Raw genomic sequence first — 16496 nt, forward strand, 5'->3', positions numbered from 1 at the left:
ATGAGCTGCGACCACCGCCATCACTTTCGTGAACACCCGAGGGGCACTGGTGAGGCTGAAGGGGAGCACGGTAAACTGAAAGTGCTCTTGGCCCACCGTGAACCGCAGGTAACGCCGGCAGGACGGGGATATGGAAGTATGCGTCCTGCAAGTCCAACGCTACCATCCAGTCTCCGGGGTCGAGGGCAGCTAGAACCTGAGCCAAGGTTAACATCTTGAACCTTTCCTTTCGGAGGAAGGCATTGACGTTCCGGAGGTCCAAGATGGGGCGTAGGCCCCCTTTGCCCTTCTTGGGAACCAGAAAGTAGTGGGAATAACAACCACGACCTACTTCTGGACTCGGAACGCGCTCGACGGACCCCTTGGCCAAGAGGGCCGAAACTACCTCGCGGAGAAGATTCAAATGATCCCCCGAGATACGGTGGTGCTGCGGTGGCATGGCTTGAGGGGTCGTCTCGAAGGGGAGGGAGTAGCCCCTGCGGACGATGTGCAGCACCCACCTGTCCGATGTAATGGACCACCAGTGGAGCAGGTGATGGCGAACTCTGCCGCCCACTGGCGTGGAATGGGCCTGAAAGCTCGGACTAGGAAGGCTTTGAGGCGGATGCTGCCGGGGTGGATGTGGGCTGACCACGTCGTCCTCCAGATCCGCCACAGCGGAAACCACGTCCGCGCGCAGGTTGGTTCTGCGGCTGGTGGCTTGGCGGACGTGAGGAGGCGCCCCTTCCTTGGCCACGAAAGGGGCGAAAAGCGGAGGTGAGCGCCCGCGGAGCCGAGAGGCCCAAGGACTTGGCCGTAGCCCGGGAGTCCTTAAAGCGGTTCAGCGCACTGTCCGCCTTCTCACCAAACAGGCGAGTGCCATCAAAGGGCATGTCCATGAGGGTGTTCTGGACATCCCCGGAAAATTACGTGGACCGCATCCAGGCGTGGCGGCGGAGCGCCACCGTGGTGGAAATCGCCCGACCCAGCGAGTCCGTGGTGTCAAGCCCACATCGTATGGCGTGCCGCGCTGCATCCCTCCCATCGGCCAAAGCCTGGGTAAGACGTGTCCGGACCTCCTCCGGACACAGGGGCAGCACGTCCTCCACCGTATCCCACAGAGAATGGGAATAATGATCCAAGAGACAGGCGGTGTTCAAAGACCGCAGGCCCAAACTAAGGGACGAGAACAGTTTCTTGCCAAACTGCTCGAGTCTCTTGGAATCCCGGTCCGGCGGAGCGGTCGGGAAGGAGGATTGGGAGGTAGAGGCCTGGATAACCAGACTCTCAGGGGTGGGGTGTTGGGACAGGAAACTGGGGTCGCCCGGAGCAGGACGGTGGCGCCTGGCAACGTTCCTATCCACAGGAGGAACTGTGGAGGGCGTGGACCAGGTGCCCTGCAGAACGTCAGTGAGGGCCTCATTGAACGGCAGCAGAGGCTCAGTGGAGCTTGCTGCGGTTTGAAGCACCTCAGTGAGGATGTTAGTCCTCACAGCCACGGCAGGCAGCTCGAGCCCAAGGGCTGCGGCCGCCTTGCGCAGCACCACAGAAAATGCTGCACCCTCCTCCGAAGCCACAGTCGGAGGAGAAGTGAATCCAGTGTCTGGCGAGGTATCCAGACCACTGGCCTCCCCCAGTTCATCTGCCCAGTCCTGTGAAAGCTGCGACTGAACAGCCATAGGGTCCTCGAACCCCTCCCAGTCGCCCCCGTCGTCCGATTCCTGATAAACAGGAGGAATGATCGGAGCCGGACTGTAGAGATGATAGGTCTCAAGCGGCGCCGGACGCGGCGTCGGTCGACGCCGTTGCGGCGCCGGGTCCGGAATAGGGCTAAACTGGGGTTGGACGCCGTCCGGAGTCGGCACCAAAGGCGGCGGCGTCGGCAGCACCGGAGGTGTAGGCGTCTGCGCCGGCGGCGCCGGTGACGGCGTCGGTGGTTCATTCGCCGGCGCCGGTGGAGGAGTGGTCAGGTCGACGGGGGCCCAGGCAGGGGCCCCGCGGGGACCTGCGGCGTCGAGACCGGAGTCGTCGACGGCGCCGGGGCCGAAGCCGCCGGCAGGCAAGGTCGCCCAGTCGAGTCCGCGGGGCACGAAGGCGCGCCAGCGGGCGTCGACGGCGGGGCCAGGCTCCTCATGGCCGAGAGGAAGGCACTGACCTCCGCCGGCGTCGCGTTAGTCCCAGGGACCGGAGGGTATGGGGACGGGCGCGGCGCCTGCGGCTCCGCCGGAGCCGCGGGGGTGGAACCACCCGGACCCTCGGCCGAGTCGCGCGACCGGCGAGGGGAGTCCGAAGAGCGATGTCGCCGCTTGGACTTCTTAGAGTGTTTGGACTTACCCGACGACTTGGAGCCCGACGATCGATGGTGGCGTCGGCTAGGGCTCCGCGAGCGATCCTTGGACCTCCTCCTGGACCTGGATCGCGCACGACGCGGAGCCGAGTGGCGAAGCTCGAGAAGCTTGCGGGACCGCTCCCGCCGAGCCTTCGAAGTCAGGGCCTGGCAATCGGAGCACGACTCCGCGTCGTGGTCGGGGCCTAAACAGTAGAGGCACCGGCGGTGGTGGTCGGTCACCGACATCAGTCGATGGCAATCCTCGCAAGCCTTGAACCCAGGCATCCTACCGGCACCAGATGTCGACAGACAAGGATCAAAAGTGATCAAAAAAGATTTAGTCAAAAAAGACTAAAAGGGGTAGCTCTCCCGGATCTGCGCTTACTGGCGCGGAAAAAAGAAGAACTGACGTCAGCGCGCGAGGGCGGCGTCTAAGTACTCCGATGACGTCATTCCGGCGCACGACGCCGACGACGGACGCGGAGCCGCAGACGACGCCTAGCGACGCGCAAGGGGTATTGCTGACGAAAAATTTTCCGGATCCAGTCTGACGCCTGGGGATATTCTAAGGTGAGGAATCTAACTAACGTGTTTCTTTCAGATTTATTTTACAGTGGTAAACATTCATTTGGTGTATATTTCACTCTCGTTTTTGTGCTTCTTTTTTCAAACAAAGCACATCTGTTTTGGACCTTGGCAACAAGATGGAAAACAGCAGTTGTTGTCACTTTATTTTTACTTGCTGGCTACTTATAAGGAATAAATCACTGTAAATATGAGAAAGTCCTACTAAAAAAACAATTACATATTACCATCCGCCAGGAGGCATTGCTGTGCATCACACTACTATCACAAGGTTTAAACTGCATTTTCATATTATGGGTGCTAGTGGGACACCAGTAATCACAGCAAACTGTATAATAGCATGTGAGAAGGTGAAACTCCATTACTGAGCCATGAAACCTGCATGCCCTCCTTTCTCTCTCAACCAGCTGCAAATCAATTCCACGCACCAGCCCTCAAGTCCCTTCTTGTGTCACATTCAACAGACTGGCATAAATGCTGCAAGCACCAGTCATTTAAAACCTAAAAAAAATACTAAACGAGAGCACCATCATTTACATATTAACATGTGGTAAAGAATGTATTGTTTCTGCTTTAAGTTACAGTGGATGATTTCTTCGCCTTCTTTTACTCTCCTTATCATTGACATGTTACTTAATAAGCAACTGCGATCCAGTCGCTATCATTGGTATACAAATAACAGCTCTGGTGCATTCTCTTAAGCCCTTAACTGCTCGGCCTTTTCATTCCCCAGTGCGGAGCCCTTTTTTGGCTATTTGGGGTAGTTTGCGGTTACAGCGCCATAACTTTTTTTCACATAAGGTATCCACACCAAATTTGCATCCTTTTTTTCTAACATCCTGGAGATTCCAAAGGTACCCAGAGTTTGTGGATTTCCCTGGAGGGGAACGAAAAAATAGGCAATATATAGCAAAAAATTGGAAAAAAGTGCTCTTATTTTTTCCCTAAAAATTCCATCAACGATCAGTTTGCTGTGCTAAAGTCACCATCTTCCTAGGTTTCAGAAACATGCAGAGATAATTAATAAAAACATTTTATTTTTTACTGCAGTTTTGACATTTTTCAAAGAGGTTCCCATTTTTCCTATTGTTTTGTGATCTCAACCTAGTTCCAGTTTGTGGTGGAAACCAGTGTGAAACCGAGGTAAGCTATAGAGTTGCGGAAAGTAGCCAAAAGTCCAATTCCAGCAAGGGGTCACGTGTAAATCCCTCAAGGTTTTCCAAAAGAAACTAACTGTTGAAATAAACAAATATTGAAAATGAGTAGGAAAAAAATGGCCACCTATTTGTGACAACGTTTTCATCTGTAACTTTTCGTCACAATGGCCGATTTACAAAAGTAATATAACATTACGCGAGATAGACCCTTCTGGTTAGGGGTATACATAGGGTTTCTAGGTCCTCCAAGAACCTAAGGTATCCAGATCCAACAACTGAGTTGCACTCTAGAATGATTTTTCATTGCGTACTGAGTATAGACCAATTCATATGATGAAATATGTAGAGTGAAAAATGGGTATCAAGGAAACCTATGTATTTCTGAACTGGGCACAAGATATGTAGTTTAGGAGCAGTGGTTATTTGTACATCTCTGAATTTGTGTGTACGCTACTATCATATGATTGAGAATATTTTTCAAAATGTCTTCTTTCTTACATACACTGGCTTACATTTGGAAGGCACAAATGCAGGGAAATCCAATTCGTAATTTCAACTTCCACATGTCTTCCGATAAAAATGTACTTTACTTGTGCGACAACAGGAAAAGGGCCAAAACACAACATGGACGCATTACATTTTTCCACTCAGGACTGATCCTCTTTTTGTAAAGTAGGTAGCTGTAGATTTTGGGTCCTAGCTCAGCTGCACCAAGGAAAACCTTGCAAACCTGCACATTTTTAAAAACTAGACAACTAGGGGAGTCCAAGGGTGTGTCACTTGTGTGGCTCTCACAAGGTCATTTTACCCAGAAGCCTTTGCAAATGTCAAACTATGGTAAGAAAACAAAAAAAAACATATTTTCCTCACATTTCTGTGACACATGCCCCCTAATGAGAACGGTACCCTCCTTGGGTGAGTAGGCCAAGAGAACACGACACAAAAGGCTCTACAGCACTACGTTGATAGATATGTAATAAGGGTTGCTGCAGTATTTCGGGTCATGCCTTGGCGCCACCCATGCAAACCCAAGAACCACAGACATTTTTGAAAACTAGACAGTCAGGGGATTTCAGGGTGGTGTGCCTTGCTTGGATTCCACAAAGTTCTCTTACCTGCAATGCTCTGCACACCTCAAACTTTGCGTGAAATCATGCATTCCCTTACATTACTGCAATGGAAACTTTGAAGCCGCAGGCATCCACAAAATTCCTATCACCCAACATTACCCCACAAGTGCAGATAATAACGCTGCACCACTCGTGTAGCTGGGCCTAGTGCCCGCAACAGGAAAGGGTCAAATCAAGGTCAATGAGACCCCGACTCCTTGGGTAGGGCAGAAAGACTGCAGTACTTAAATGTGCTATTGGAAGCACAAGTCCTTGCCTAAGGGGCCACTCCCCTCATTCCTGGTGCCCCCATCCCTGGTGCCTAGTGGGTGGACACCTGCTTGGGGATCGCTCTCCTCTGGAGAGTCACAAGCAGAGATCCACTGTGCAGATGTAGCATTCGAAAGGGCAGATTCTCCCCTTTCCTATGATTACTCTCCCAATATAATCAGTATTAGGTGGGCTCAGATGTGCTGCGAGCACTGATTCAGGGAAAATTAAAGGAGCCTATCAGCTTGTTTTACTTTCACATTAAGAAAAAAAAACAATCAGGAAGCTCTTCCTGAGCAGCCTAATGTTAACAAAATTCGTACCTCCTCTGGTTCAGAGCACCAGAGGATTCTTTATATACCTCCCCAGTGTCTGCCGATTGCCGACACACGCAACAGGTGACGTAGTGCAGATGTCGGTCATTGCCTGACGCCCGCATTTAAAAAGTGAAGCCTGAATGCATTGTAACATTGGGTCAAAGCATAAAGTAGCTCTGCAGATGGTCTCTTGGATGCAGAAACATTTAATCGACAAGTGCACTACTGAGTTCTTTAAAAACACTTGTCTATCTTGTGTTTCGATTTACTCAATGTAAATTCAACAGTGACCACGAGACATTTTCATTTTGTGGACTGTGTTGTCTGATCTGTGGGGCCTGGTGCTCTTCAGGGTGTGGGACTGTAGGCAGCACTTTCCCACGACCTTCTGAACCACCTAATGAATGGGTCATATAAACATTGCACTGAATTTAGTAATGATGATTCCTGCAACATGTTTATTAGCTGCCTTGTTATATGTTAAGTTGGCAGGTGTTTGCATAACATGTTTAAATGTGTAGTCTCTATGGCGTAACCCTGTTTGCGTGCATAAACTGTAATAATACTTCATAGTATTTAAAGGCCTGCTGAAGTAATTACACACAGGTGTCCTCTCTGGGTTTGTAAGTACTGCAACAGTGAGGTGATGTGCACAAGAGCAATGGTGTTGTCAAAGGTTAATTACAGGTACTCGTATATGCTTAAATGTCACTGCTTGACAGTGGCTCGTAAAAAGTACTGGGGTTGCTTTTTGAGGCTAGGCAAGCATCTGCCACCTCTTGAAAGTCAAGTGTCTCTAGAAAGAGTGTTAAAGCCACCTTCATTCAGAGGATAATGTAAAATGTATTTCTTTCTACAGGTTTACATACAGAGATTGCATGATATTGCAATAAAATCTCTGTGCTATATTCCTAAAACCATGTATGAAAAATTGACCTTGAATTAAACTTTACAGTTTTTACTTACATATCTATTTATTTCTTTTTAACACATTTTATTAAGTTGCATTTGAGAATTCCAATATGTCCAACACGGCCCATATACTGAAAGAAAATTACAAGTAAATGTACAGTATAAATAAAGTATAACTGTCCTGCTGAAACCTTCCCATTACCTACCCCCCGTTTACTGGCACATAGAAAAACATCTTGGATGCAACACGAAAACAAATCCGCTCCCTCTATGCGATCTCCTTTCCTCCCTAGTATGCCCTAATTTCCTCATCAATTAATTGGCGCATATGACGGACTGGTTCTAGCTCTATTCCCCTGTATTCTGCCCATCTCTTCCATATTTTGGGGGGTTTCTGGGAGCAGCCCCTTACCTTGTATACCACTATCTCATTCCCCATGCAATAGTCCATTCCATTCTTCCACAATGTCAACGATGGAGGGGCCACCGCCTTCCACTCTCTGGCAATATCGCATTTGGCGAGCCTTAGCCCAAAGCTGAGTAAGGATAATTTATATATATTCCGACCCAGGTCTTCCGGAAGGTGGAGGAGGGCCAACCTCGGATTTCGCGGAATCTGCCAGGACAGGACCTCACCCAGACATGTGATCACATCCTACCAAAATCTTTCCAATGCTGGACAACTCCAGACTGTATGGGTGGTGCCCTCTTCCACACCAGAGTGGAGACACGCAGGGGAGGAAATCACCTCCATATGCAAGACCTGGTGATGTGTAAGATAGACCCTTTGGATGTATTTTAACTGAATAAATCGGAATCTTGCCACTATGGCTGCAGGGAACCAGAATCCCCGTCCAGTCTTCATTTTCCAGCTCTCCCACATCGACCTCCCATGCTGTGTGAAGGGCAAAAAATACATCTGGTTGATTAGATATGAGTGTCTGATAGATGTTTGCGATTTTATAATCACCCAGGTCACCCATAATAAGTTTACCCTCTAGGGGATTAAATTCAGGTATGTCCGATAATGTGTTTATGTAGGGGGTCAACGCATGGTGGAGCTGGAGATATCTGTGAAATTGGATTCGATGCAGTTGGAATTCCGTCTGGAGGGTCTGAAATTATTTGAGAACTGTGCAGTGCATGATGTCCCCCAAGGTGGAGATCCCGATGAGATCCCACTTACGGAATCCAGTTAACTTAGTCACCTATGGAAGCAGGTTTCCACACCATAGCGGCATCTGCTCCATTAATCTGCTCCACCACTTCATCCGTCTCGGCACTCAGTGGAGTGTACCCATTGCCCATTTGTCTAATGCATACGCTGGGTCATCCTGTATATCATACCACCAGTCGTTTATAATCAGAACGTGAGCAGCTAGATAATATAACTCCAAATCTGTTGATGCGATGCCCCCACAGTAGATGACTGGAAACACTTCCTAAGGGCAACGCAGGGGTACCCTTGTCCCAGAAAAAGGCATTAAAGATGGAAATCAATTTACGGAACCCCTGTCGCGGTATGTCATACAAGAAATTCTGTAGCTGGTAAAGGAATCTGAGGAGGGAGACCATTTTGAAGATCGCCGACTGCCCCGACAGCGGCAGCACTGAACAGATATTTATATCCTCTTTAAGTCAATCGAATACTGACTCAGCATTGGTATTCTATGCCACCGCCTCGTCCGGGGGCAGATAAACGCCCACGTTTTTGAACATACTGGTCACCCGCAATCCCGACACCCACCCAAGTCTCTAAGGGCTAGTGCCCACTGCATAAACTGTAGATTTTGATGTGTTAGTATGTAGACCCGAAGTTTTCCCAAATATGCGCATGATCTGTAGCAGCCTGGGTCCCGTCGTGTTTGATGTTGTAATAAAGAAGAGAACATCATCGGCGTATAACACAATCCTACCTGACAGTCCGCCCCCCCACTCAAGCCACCACCTGCACATCCATCCTCGCACATAACGCTAGTGACTCCATGGCAAGAACGAACAGCAGGGAACAGTATAGGGAAAGTGTCCGACTGGGTCCCTGCCCCCTCACGGACGCTGTCTGCAATTGGAGATAAGAAGTGAACCGTGGACCACAATTGAGGTGCTGGAGGCGGATAAATAAATACTTCCAGCTCACAGAGTCAAATGCTTTGTTTATGTCAGCTAGGAAGAGCATTACTTGCTCTGATAGCCTATCTGCCGTTGCTAGTGCATTATAAACTCGACGGATATTGTGGCGGGTCGTCAGGCAGGGCATAAAACTGGACTGATCAGGGTGGACCAAGTCCAGAATATCATTAATTAGTCTATTCACCAACGCCTTAGCTAATATCTTAACCTCTAGGTTTAACAGGGAAATTGGGCTATACGAAGTAAGATCATCTGCCAGGTGAACCGGCTGGTAGGAATCCATGATCTCTGCATGGTGCCAATCTGGTGGCATGATCACCGTGGACAAAACCGCTCCCAGGAGATGATCCTGAAGCTTGGGCATGTAGATTTTGAAAAATTCCCTGGGAACCCCTTTGGCCTGGGAGCTTTGCTTGTGTTCATATCGGCCACAGCCGAGGTACGTTCCTCCCCCGTGAGCTTAGCGCCTAATGATTTGCGGGCCACTGGGGAGAGAGTGTGGATAGGGAGCGCCCACATGAACTCTTCAGTCTGGACACCACCTCATCTGTTGGCATAGACCCCTTTGAAATGGGAATCGAAAAAACATGCGATCTTGCCTGGGTCCATAAGTAGTATAACTGACTCCTTCTTAATTAAGGGAAAAGGCAGCATTATGGGGATACCCTTGCATAACCTATGAAGCACTTGACTTGACTTGTCCTCCCTCTGGTAAATATCGCTCTGGAATGTCTGCCAGGCCAACCATGCCTTGTCCATTTCACCCGGGTGGTACTGCTGCAGTACCAGGCCAAGCTGTCTACGTGCACGCTGGCCATCATGTTGGCAACCCTGTAAATCTAGTTCTGAGATTACGGTCTCAAGATCTACTCTTTCTTACAATTTGCACCCCTGCTCCCGTACAATAGCTGATGTCTGCTCCTTAGAGCGTGGGCTTCAGAGCCTCCCATAGTGTCTGGGGGGATGGTGCTGTGCCATTATTATATGCAAAGTAACCCTCTATGGAACCCTCTATATGTTTGCGATGGTCGGGGCTCTGAAGATCCAACGGCGACATGGCTAATGAAACGCCTGGCGCTGGTGACCCATCTGAAGACCCAGTGCCACCGGAGAGTAATCCTGGGGAGCATTTTGATATCTGCCACTGTGCAAATAATTGTGGGGAACTAGGAAATATTCTAGTTGAGAATACAAACCGCGGCTGCTGAGTAAAAAGCGTAACCACAGGACCCAAAGCTGAAATTAAGAAGGATAGGTGCGTAGGCCCCATCATTGGAGGCGCCCCTGTGGGCGCCATCTGTCCACCGCCGAGTGACGACTCCATTCCAGTCCTCCCCAACACCACGAGTCCACCTGACAACAGAAAGTCAGGTGGGGTGGGGGGGGGGGGGGTGTATACACTTAGCAATGTGAGAGATTCTCCATAAAGCGTCCCCGTTACTGCAGTGTATCTACCATATTTGCCTGTCCATGTCGTAATGTGCTGAAAGGGAGCTGTCTGGATGATCAGGACATCTGTAGAAGGTGGGTCTCTTGTAGAAACAGGACATCCGCCCCCATCCATTTGGCCTGCTGCAGGACAGCCCCTCTCTTAACCTTGTTAAGTAGTCCATTTACATTTCATGACACTATCCGGAGGTGGTCAGAGGGACTTCTTCAGCAACTTGGCACTCACGTTTGGGTCATGTTCAGTGTCTATGTGCTGGGTGTGAGGGGAGCGAGTATCGGGCACGTACCGAAAAGGAAAAACAATAAAAAATAATAACAATACTAAAAGAAAATACACTACTATACTAATGCGATAACTGCTACAGTTACAACAAGCATTAAACACCCCCACCCCATACTTCGAAAGTTAGAAGAATCTGTTGCGGAACAGGTCGACGACACACCCCAATGGAGAGTCCGCCCCAGCATCAACAATGTAGTAGGAGGGGCAAGAACTACCGCTCGCAGTGCTGCGTGGCCACCTATAGCATTATACACTTTTGAGTTCCAGGAGAGCCCCAACTAAGGTGTATTCCCCCCAATGTTACTTAGAAGAGTCTGCACCAGATGTCTGGGAAGTCGGGCACCTTCCTCAGCTGCCGGTGTGTCAGCCACCCACCTGGAGCTCCTCCAGGACAAACCGGTGGTGACGAGTAGCTGGAGTGTTTGCGGTCTTGTTCTGCTTGTCACCCTGACAGGAGTCTGGTTCAATACATGATGGTGTGTGAGGTTTAACGCTGAAACTTTTGTCTGTCTACTGGAACACCTCTGCAGGGGAATCAAAGAAGAGAGTCTGCAACTGGTAGACCACTTTGAGTTTTGTGTGGTACTTAAGCATACATCAAATGTTTTATCGTGAAAACACTGTTGGGCGGCTTGGAAAGACTGACGCTGTTGCTGCACCAGACTGGTGTAGTTCAGAAAGATCATAATGGTATGTTATTGGTACAAACTTCTCTCTTGAAGCAGGGCATGTTTACGGATGGTGTCCCTATCCATATAATTCAGGAGTTTACAAATAATTGGTTTAGGCCTGGCCTCCGGGGGACAGAAGCACCTCAGAACCCTATGGGCCAGTTCGACAACAAAACGACAGGGCTCCCGATGGTAGCAACTCACGGAGCCAGTGATCTATGAACTGCTCCTTCAAGGCACACCGCATCCCTAGGGAAATCCAACAAATTGCAGGTTATTACGGCATGCCCTTCCTTTGGCGTCTTGCACTTGTGCCACCAGTTCCCTGGTCACAGAGGGGAGCTTGTTTGCTGCAGGGATGTGATGGAATCCTCAACCCCTGAGAACCAGGTCTCCGCCTCCGAAATTCACTCCACTGCATTGCGGGGCTCTTGTCTGAGCAACGTAACCTTATAGTCCACAGTTCCTATCCTTGCGTCAAGGACGTCTCGAGACTGTGTGACAGGGCAGCATTATCCAGTACCGGACTCTCAACGTTTCCCGCCCCTGCCTGCCCTGAGGGCCCACCTGGTTGAGCATATTTGTTAAGAGTGCTTTTTATGGCATGAGCGGCCCCTTGTCTTTAGTCATGAGTTACTGGTGGTCTTGGGTGCAGTCTTCGGGCCCCCCACAAAGCTCCCCTCTACCACTGACCCGCCAGACCCCTTCCTTGGGGTGGCACATGCAATCAGATCCTCAGCTCGCCGGACCCGCACTATTGTATGGCGACCAACTCAGGAAGTGAACACCAGGCGAGACGTGGGCCGTCCAGGATGGAGTGGAGCCTATCTTGTAGCGACTGGTGTGCCGCCTACTTTGTACACCCCTTATTGGGTCCAGTGGGGTCTGGTGTTGCCGTGTGCTTACTCAGGGGGAGGCCACAACCCCCTTCTACAGCATGAAGCGATGACTCCCAGACTTGTTTTGTGGGCTGCAGCTGGTGTGTCCGAGGGAAGCCGGGCCTGCTTATTTGTCCCCTCTCCTCCTGCTGAATGTGTGACTGGGGTCGCCGGGCCGTCCACTTCGGTAACACGTGGGCAGATACGCATGCACGATGCCACGAAGGTGCTACCACAGACGTCACAGTTAAACAGAGAATGTGCCGGAGGATGCCTCCCCATCTGCAAGGCCCCTGCGACCAAGGACTGCTCTGTCCGCACCCCGCTCGGTCCTCTACTCCGCAGTACCCCACTGCAGCAAGTTATCACCTTCACCTCAGGGCCTCATCCGGCAGCATCTATTGGCTGCACTCTCAGTGACTCCACCAGCGTCTGGGACAATGAAACTCTCCCATAATGCTACATGTACTTATCGGACTCTGGTCCTTATGATGGCGACTTTACCTCATTGGTGTAGCTGCAGGATAATGTTGGACAGTAGGTGTCCATGCTGAACTGTGTTAAATCGCGGCCACCATGATCAGCGCACATGCCACGCCACTCTTACATATTTATTTTGAATGCCCCTTTCCTTCTACTTTCTGCATGCCTCCTGCATATATAGACTACTCTAAATCGCATGTCTATCTTAATCTCTCTATCTTTGAAACCATATGCCAGTAACCTAACAACATCTATTCATTCCATCTATTTGCTTCTCACAAATCCCCAACTAGTCACACCAAAGTCATTAATGTTGCACAAAGAAGCTGGAGTAAATGCATAGAATAGTTTCTTTGAGAGCACTACACTAATCCCAATAACCAATGGACTGACCACTAACTTTGGGCTCCCGGGTCCTGTGCTACTCGCCCGTCAACACCTCATCAGGGGTAGTAAGTATATATAAATGCAATTCTAATTCAATTTTGATATGGATCTGTGGACTGCTGAATAGGAACCATGGACTCAGAGAGGTCTGAGAACCACCGGTTAAGAACTGCTTTTCTAACATCATTTGAACATGAAAGTTAAAAATGGAGACACTAAATTGCAATAATGTTTCATGTCTGTTTGGGCCATATATTACCACTGTAGGTACTATTCCCTAAAGATTTCACCAATAAACCACTATTGTTAAAAAATAACTTGCCACTCCATAGCAAACTTTAAATTCTTACCTCAGTTAAAGCTGCAATTGACCAGAAAGAATGTGAATGGGGACCCAAGTTTTGACAGCTAATACTGAAAAATAAACACCAGGAAAGCTACAGAAAATGAACTTTCCTCTTTGGATAATGGTGACAACAGACAAAAAGCAGAATTAGACCTCAATATGAACCTCAGCGTACAACTTTACATGTTCCCACGTATTAAGTGATGTGAGCATACCTGTCTCGTCATTTGCCAAACGCAATCAATAAACTGTAAAAAAACAGGGGATCTGTCTGCATCTGCGTGATTTATATCTCCATGTCCAACTCTCTAAAAAAAGAAAAGAAACTATTAAAATTTCACAAGACTTATATTCTGAGAGAAGCAAGTAAAACTGTGGTAAATAAGGAGGCAATTAATTAAGAGATCTTAAAAGAGGACAGAAGTGCAAATTATATGATTAAAGAATTAACTAGACGTTTTTCTGGCTCTTCTGTGTGCAGCCCTTTTCTGATATTTTTCACATACTGCATTCAAATTACTGATTGTATAATTTTTCATATTAATTGTTTGGCATTCATATCAACATTAACATGTGTACACGCAAATGTAGTAACTGTGTAATTGACTATAGCTAATGTAGACCTGTGTTTACAATTGCTAAAGTCATATTTGTATTTCTTTATTTCAAGGAAAAGCTGACTCCACATTTACAATTTCGGTGTGTCCTAGTTTTCGTTCCCATGTAAAATGTTTTCCTATTACGAGACAATCGTAAAATGTAGTAATGAGCTTGTGCAATGTTCCTGCAGTGTACAGGCTGTCCAATGTATCTTATTATGTTGCAGATAACTGTAAGTTTGAAGGAAGCTTAAAGAAGTTTCATTGTGTAGGAGCTTGAGCGAATTATGAGCTTAGATGATCTTTTTTTTGCTTTAACTTGATTAGGGAATTTTATGGGAACCTTGTGTAGGTGTATAAAATGTAGAGAATTTTGTGATTTAAGCTACTGCAATGTACATGTGCCTTTAGAACCATTTTGACTTTTCCCCGGACATACTGCAGACATGCTTTGTCCCCTTCGAGACAGTTTAGAGAGGAGTAGGGTGCTCTCTTTATGACTTTTATTGATTTGAACTTCTTATTGATTACTACGTTCATTTACTAACTACTGATTGATACTATTTGATTTTATTAATACATATATCAAATAAGTCTGGGCGGTGAACTCCGCTTCGCTCGCGGAGTTTCCGGAGTTTTCCACACTCCGTGCTATGCGGAGCTCGCGGAGTTCCGAAAAACTCCGCTTCGGGTTGCGGAGCGGAGTTTTTTTCCTCGCTCGTGTTCGTCAACGTCAAGTTGGCGAGCGCGAGCGAGGAAAATCTACCTCCCGGTGAGATTTTTCCTTGTTCACGATCGTCAACATCAAGTTGGCGCATGCAAGCGTGGAAAATCAACCTCCCGGTGAGATTGTTCAACGCGGGCGGTCAGATTCTCATTGCGAGTGGTCACATATGATTGCAACCGTTCGCGTTGAGAAACCATCTGTTCACGTTGAAAAAGCTGCTGCTCGAGTAAAAATCTACTCGAGCTGCAGTAAGGAAGCAGTGCCCGCTTGCGCTGTGCATGGTGCCGTTCGCAATGATTGCACGGTTCGGACAAGCACCTGGCACTGAAAATCACTGCGATCGGCATTTATCTAACGCATTTATCGAACGCACTCCGCTACTCAGTGAGCTCTGCATAGCGCGGTGCATTTTGTTTTTACCCAGGCTTAATATCAAATAAATTTGGGTAATACAGTAGATTTTAAGCATTATTGTTAGTCTGGAATGTATTATCCTCTTAAGGGGAACCACTTTTGTATAGTTATTTAGCAGAAAATGCTTATATTTACTAACAAAAATTATGGTTATAGGCCACTATAAGGCAAGGTGAATGATGGAGAATTATGGAACCTGTAAACATTTTAATCTTTAATAAACCTTTATGGTTTGAAACTTAACCACTCTCTGTCTTCCATGTGGAGCTTAATGTGCTTCACAGTATTTCAATGTATCGGTGTAGGTCTAGCCTCACTTGTGAACCTCAGTTCAACAGAGGGTGCTTTATGTCATGTAGAAAAGTACTCCAACACAACAAGACCATTATAAACAAGAAACTCAAGAGCAACAACAATCATTCTGAATTTAACGCCTTATCTGGTAGAGACTATTTCTATCTACAGATTCCATGCCTTTGAATTTTCCAGGCGTCAGACTGGTTGCGTAAGGTTTTTCGAGCAGTACTCCTGCGTGCCAGTAGGTGGCATCGATCGGAAATGTGTCCATCATCGGCAGCATTTGTGCCGGAGTGACATTGTAATACCTACACAGGTGCCACTCAGGCACGCTGATGTCACTTACTTTTTCACAACTTTCCATGCCAGAAGCGCGGAGCCATGAAGCACACTGACACTGGTGTGTCCAAACTAGGGCCCTGGAAGGGATCAGCCCTGACCCTAGAAATGTGTCCACAGAGCGGGGAAGATGGGTAGGTCGGTAAGGAATCTGTGGCTAGATACAGTCTCTACAAGATAAGGCGTTACTAAAGGTAACATGTTCATCTGATAGCGACTTCTAGCCACAGATTCCTTACCTTTGAATAGATACCCAAGTAATACCATCCCCGGAGGAGGGTCTGCAGACAAATTTAAACTAAGATGTCCTGCAGGGCCAAATGGAGGAAGTGTCCATCCATGAGGACCTGACTGTCCAGGCAATAATGTTTAGTAAACGTGTGCAGGGATGCCGACGTTGCTCCGTGACAGACCGGAGCTCCACATGCAAACACAGTGGTCGCAGCTTTAGCTCTGGTGAAATGAACTTGTAAGTCTTCAGAAAGCTGCTTCTTTGCCAATGCCTTGCAGATCTTGATGCAGAGTACGACCCATCGGGAGTCGGTGCGCTTCAGCATGGCCCGACCCTACTTTGAGCTAACATACCCTACAAAGAGTTGGTCATCCATCCGGAACTCTTGTGTGCTGTCAAGGTAGAACGACAATGCTCTTTTTGGGTCCAGACGCTGGAGTCGCTCCTCTTCTCTGGAAGGATGTGGAAGAGCATAGAAGGTGGGCAAGGTGACAGATTGGCCCACATTGAAATGGTGTGACCACTTTTGGCAAGAAAGAAGCCCAAGTGTGCAGCACCAGTTTGTCAGGATAAATCGAGAAAAAGGGAGGTTTGGATGACAAA

General features: G+C 48.2%; 1 protein-coding gene across 3 annotated transcripts in view; it reads right to left on the reverse strand.

Moving 5' to 3' along the window:
* Window positions 1–16496, reverse strand: part of MTMR2 (myotubularin related protein 2) — a 450663-nt gene that overhangs the window by 73476 nt on the left and 360691 nt on the right. For all 3 annotated transcript variants that reach the window (XM_085621424.1, XM_085621425.1, XM_085621426.1), the window contains one exon: window positions 13501–13593. In XM_085621424.1, coding sequence (XP_085477550.1) covers window positions 13501–13593 — 93 coding nt within the window. The remainder of the gene's footprint in view (window positions 1–13500; window positions 13594–16496) is intronic.

This window comes from Triturus cristatus, chromosome 8 (genome assembly GCF_964204655.1).
Source record: "Triturus cristatus chromosome 8, aTriCri1.1, whole genome shotgun sequence".
Lineage (NCBI taxonomy): Eukaryota > Metazoa > Chordata > Amphibia > Caudata > Salamandridae > Triturus > Triturus cristatus.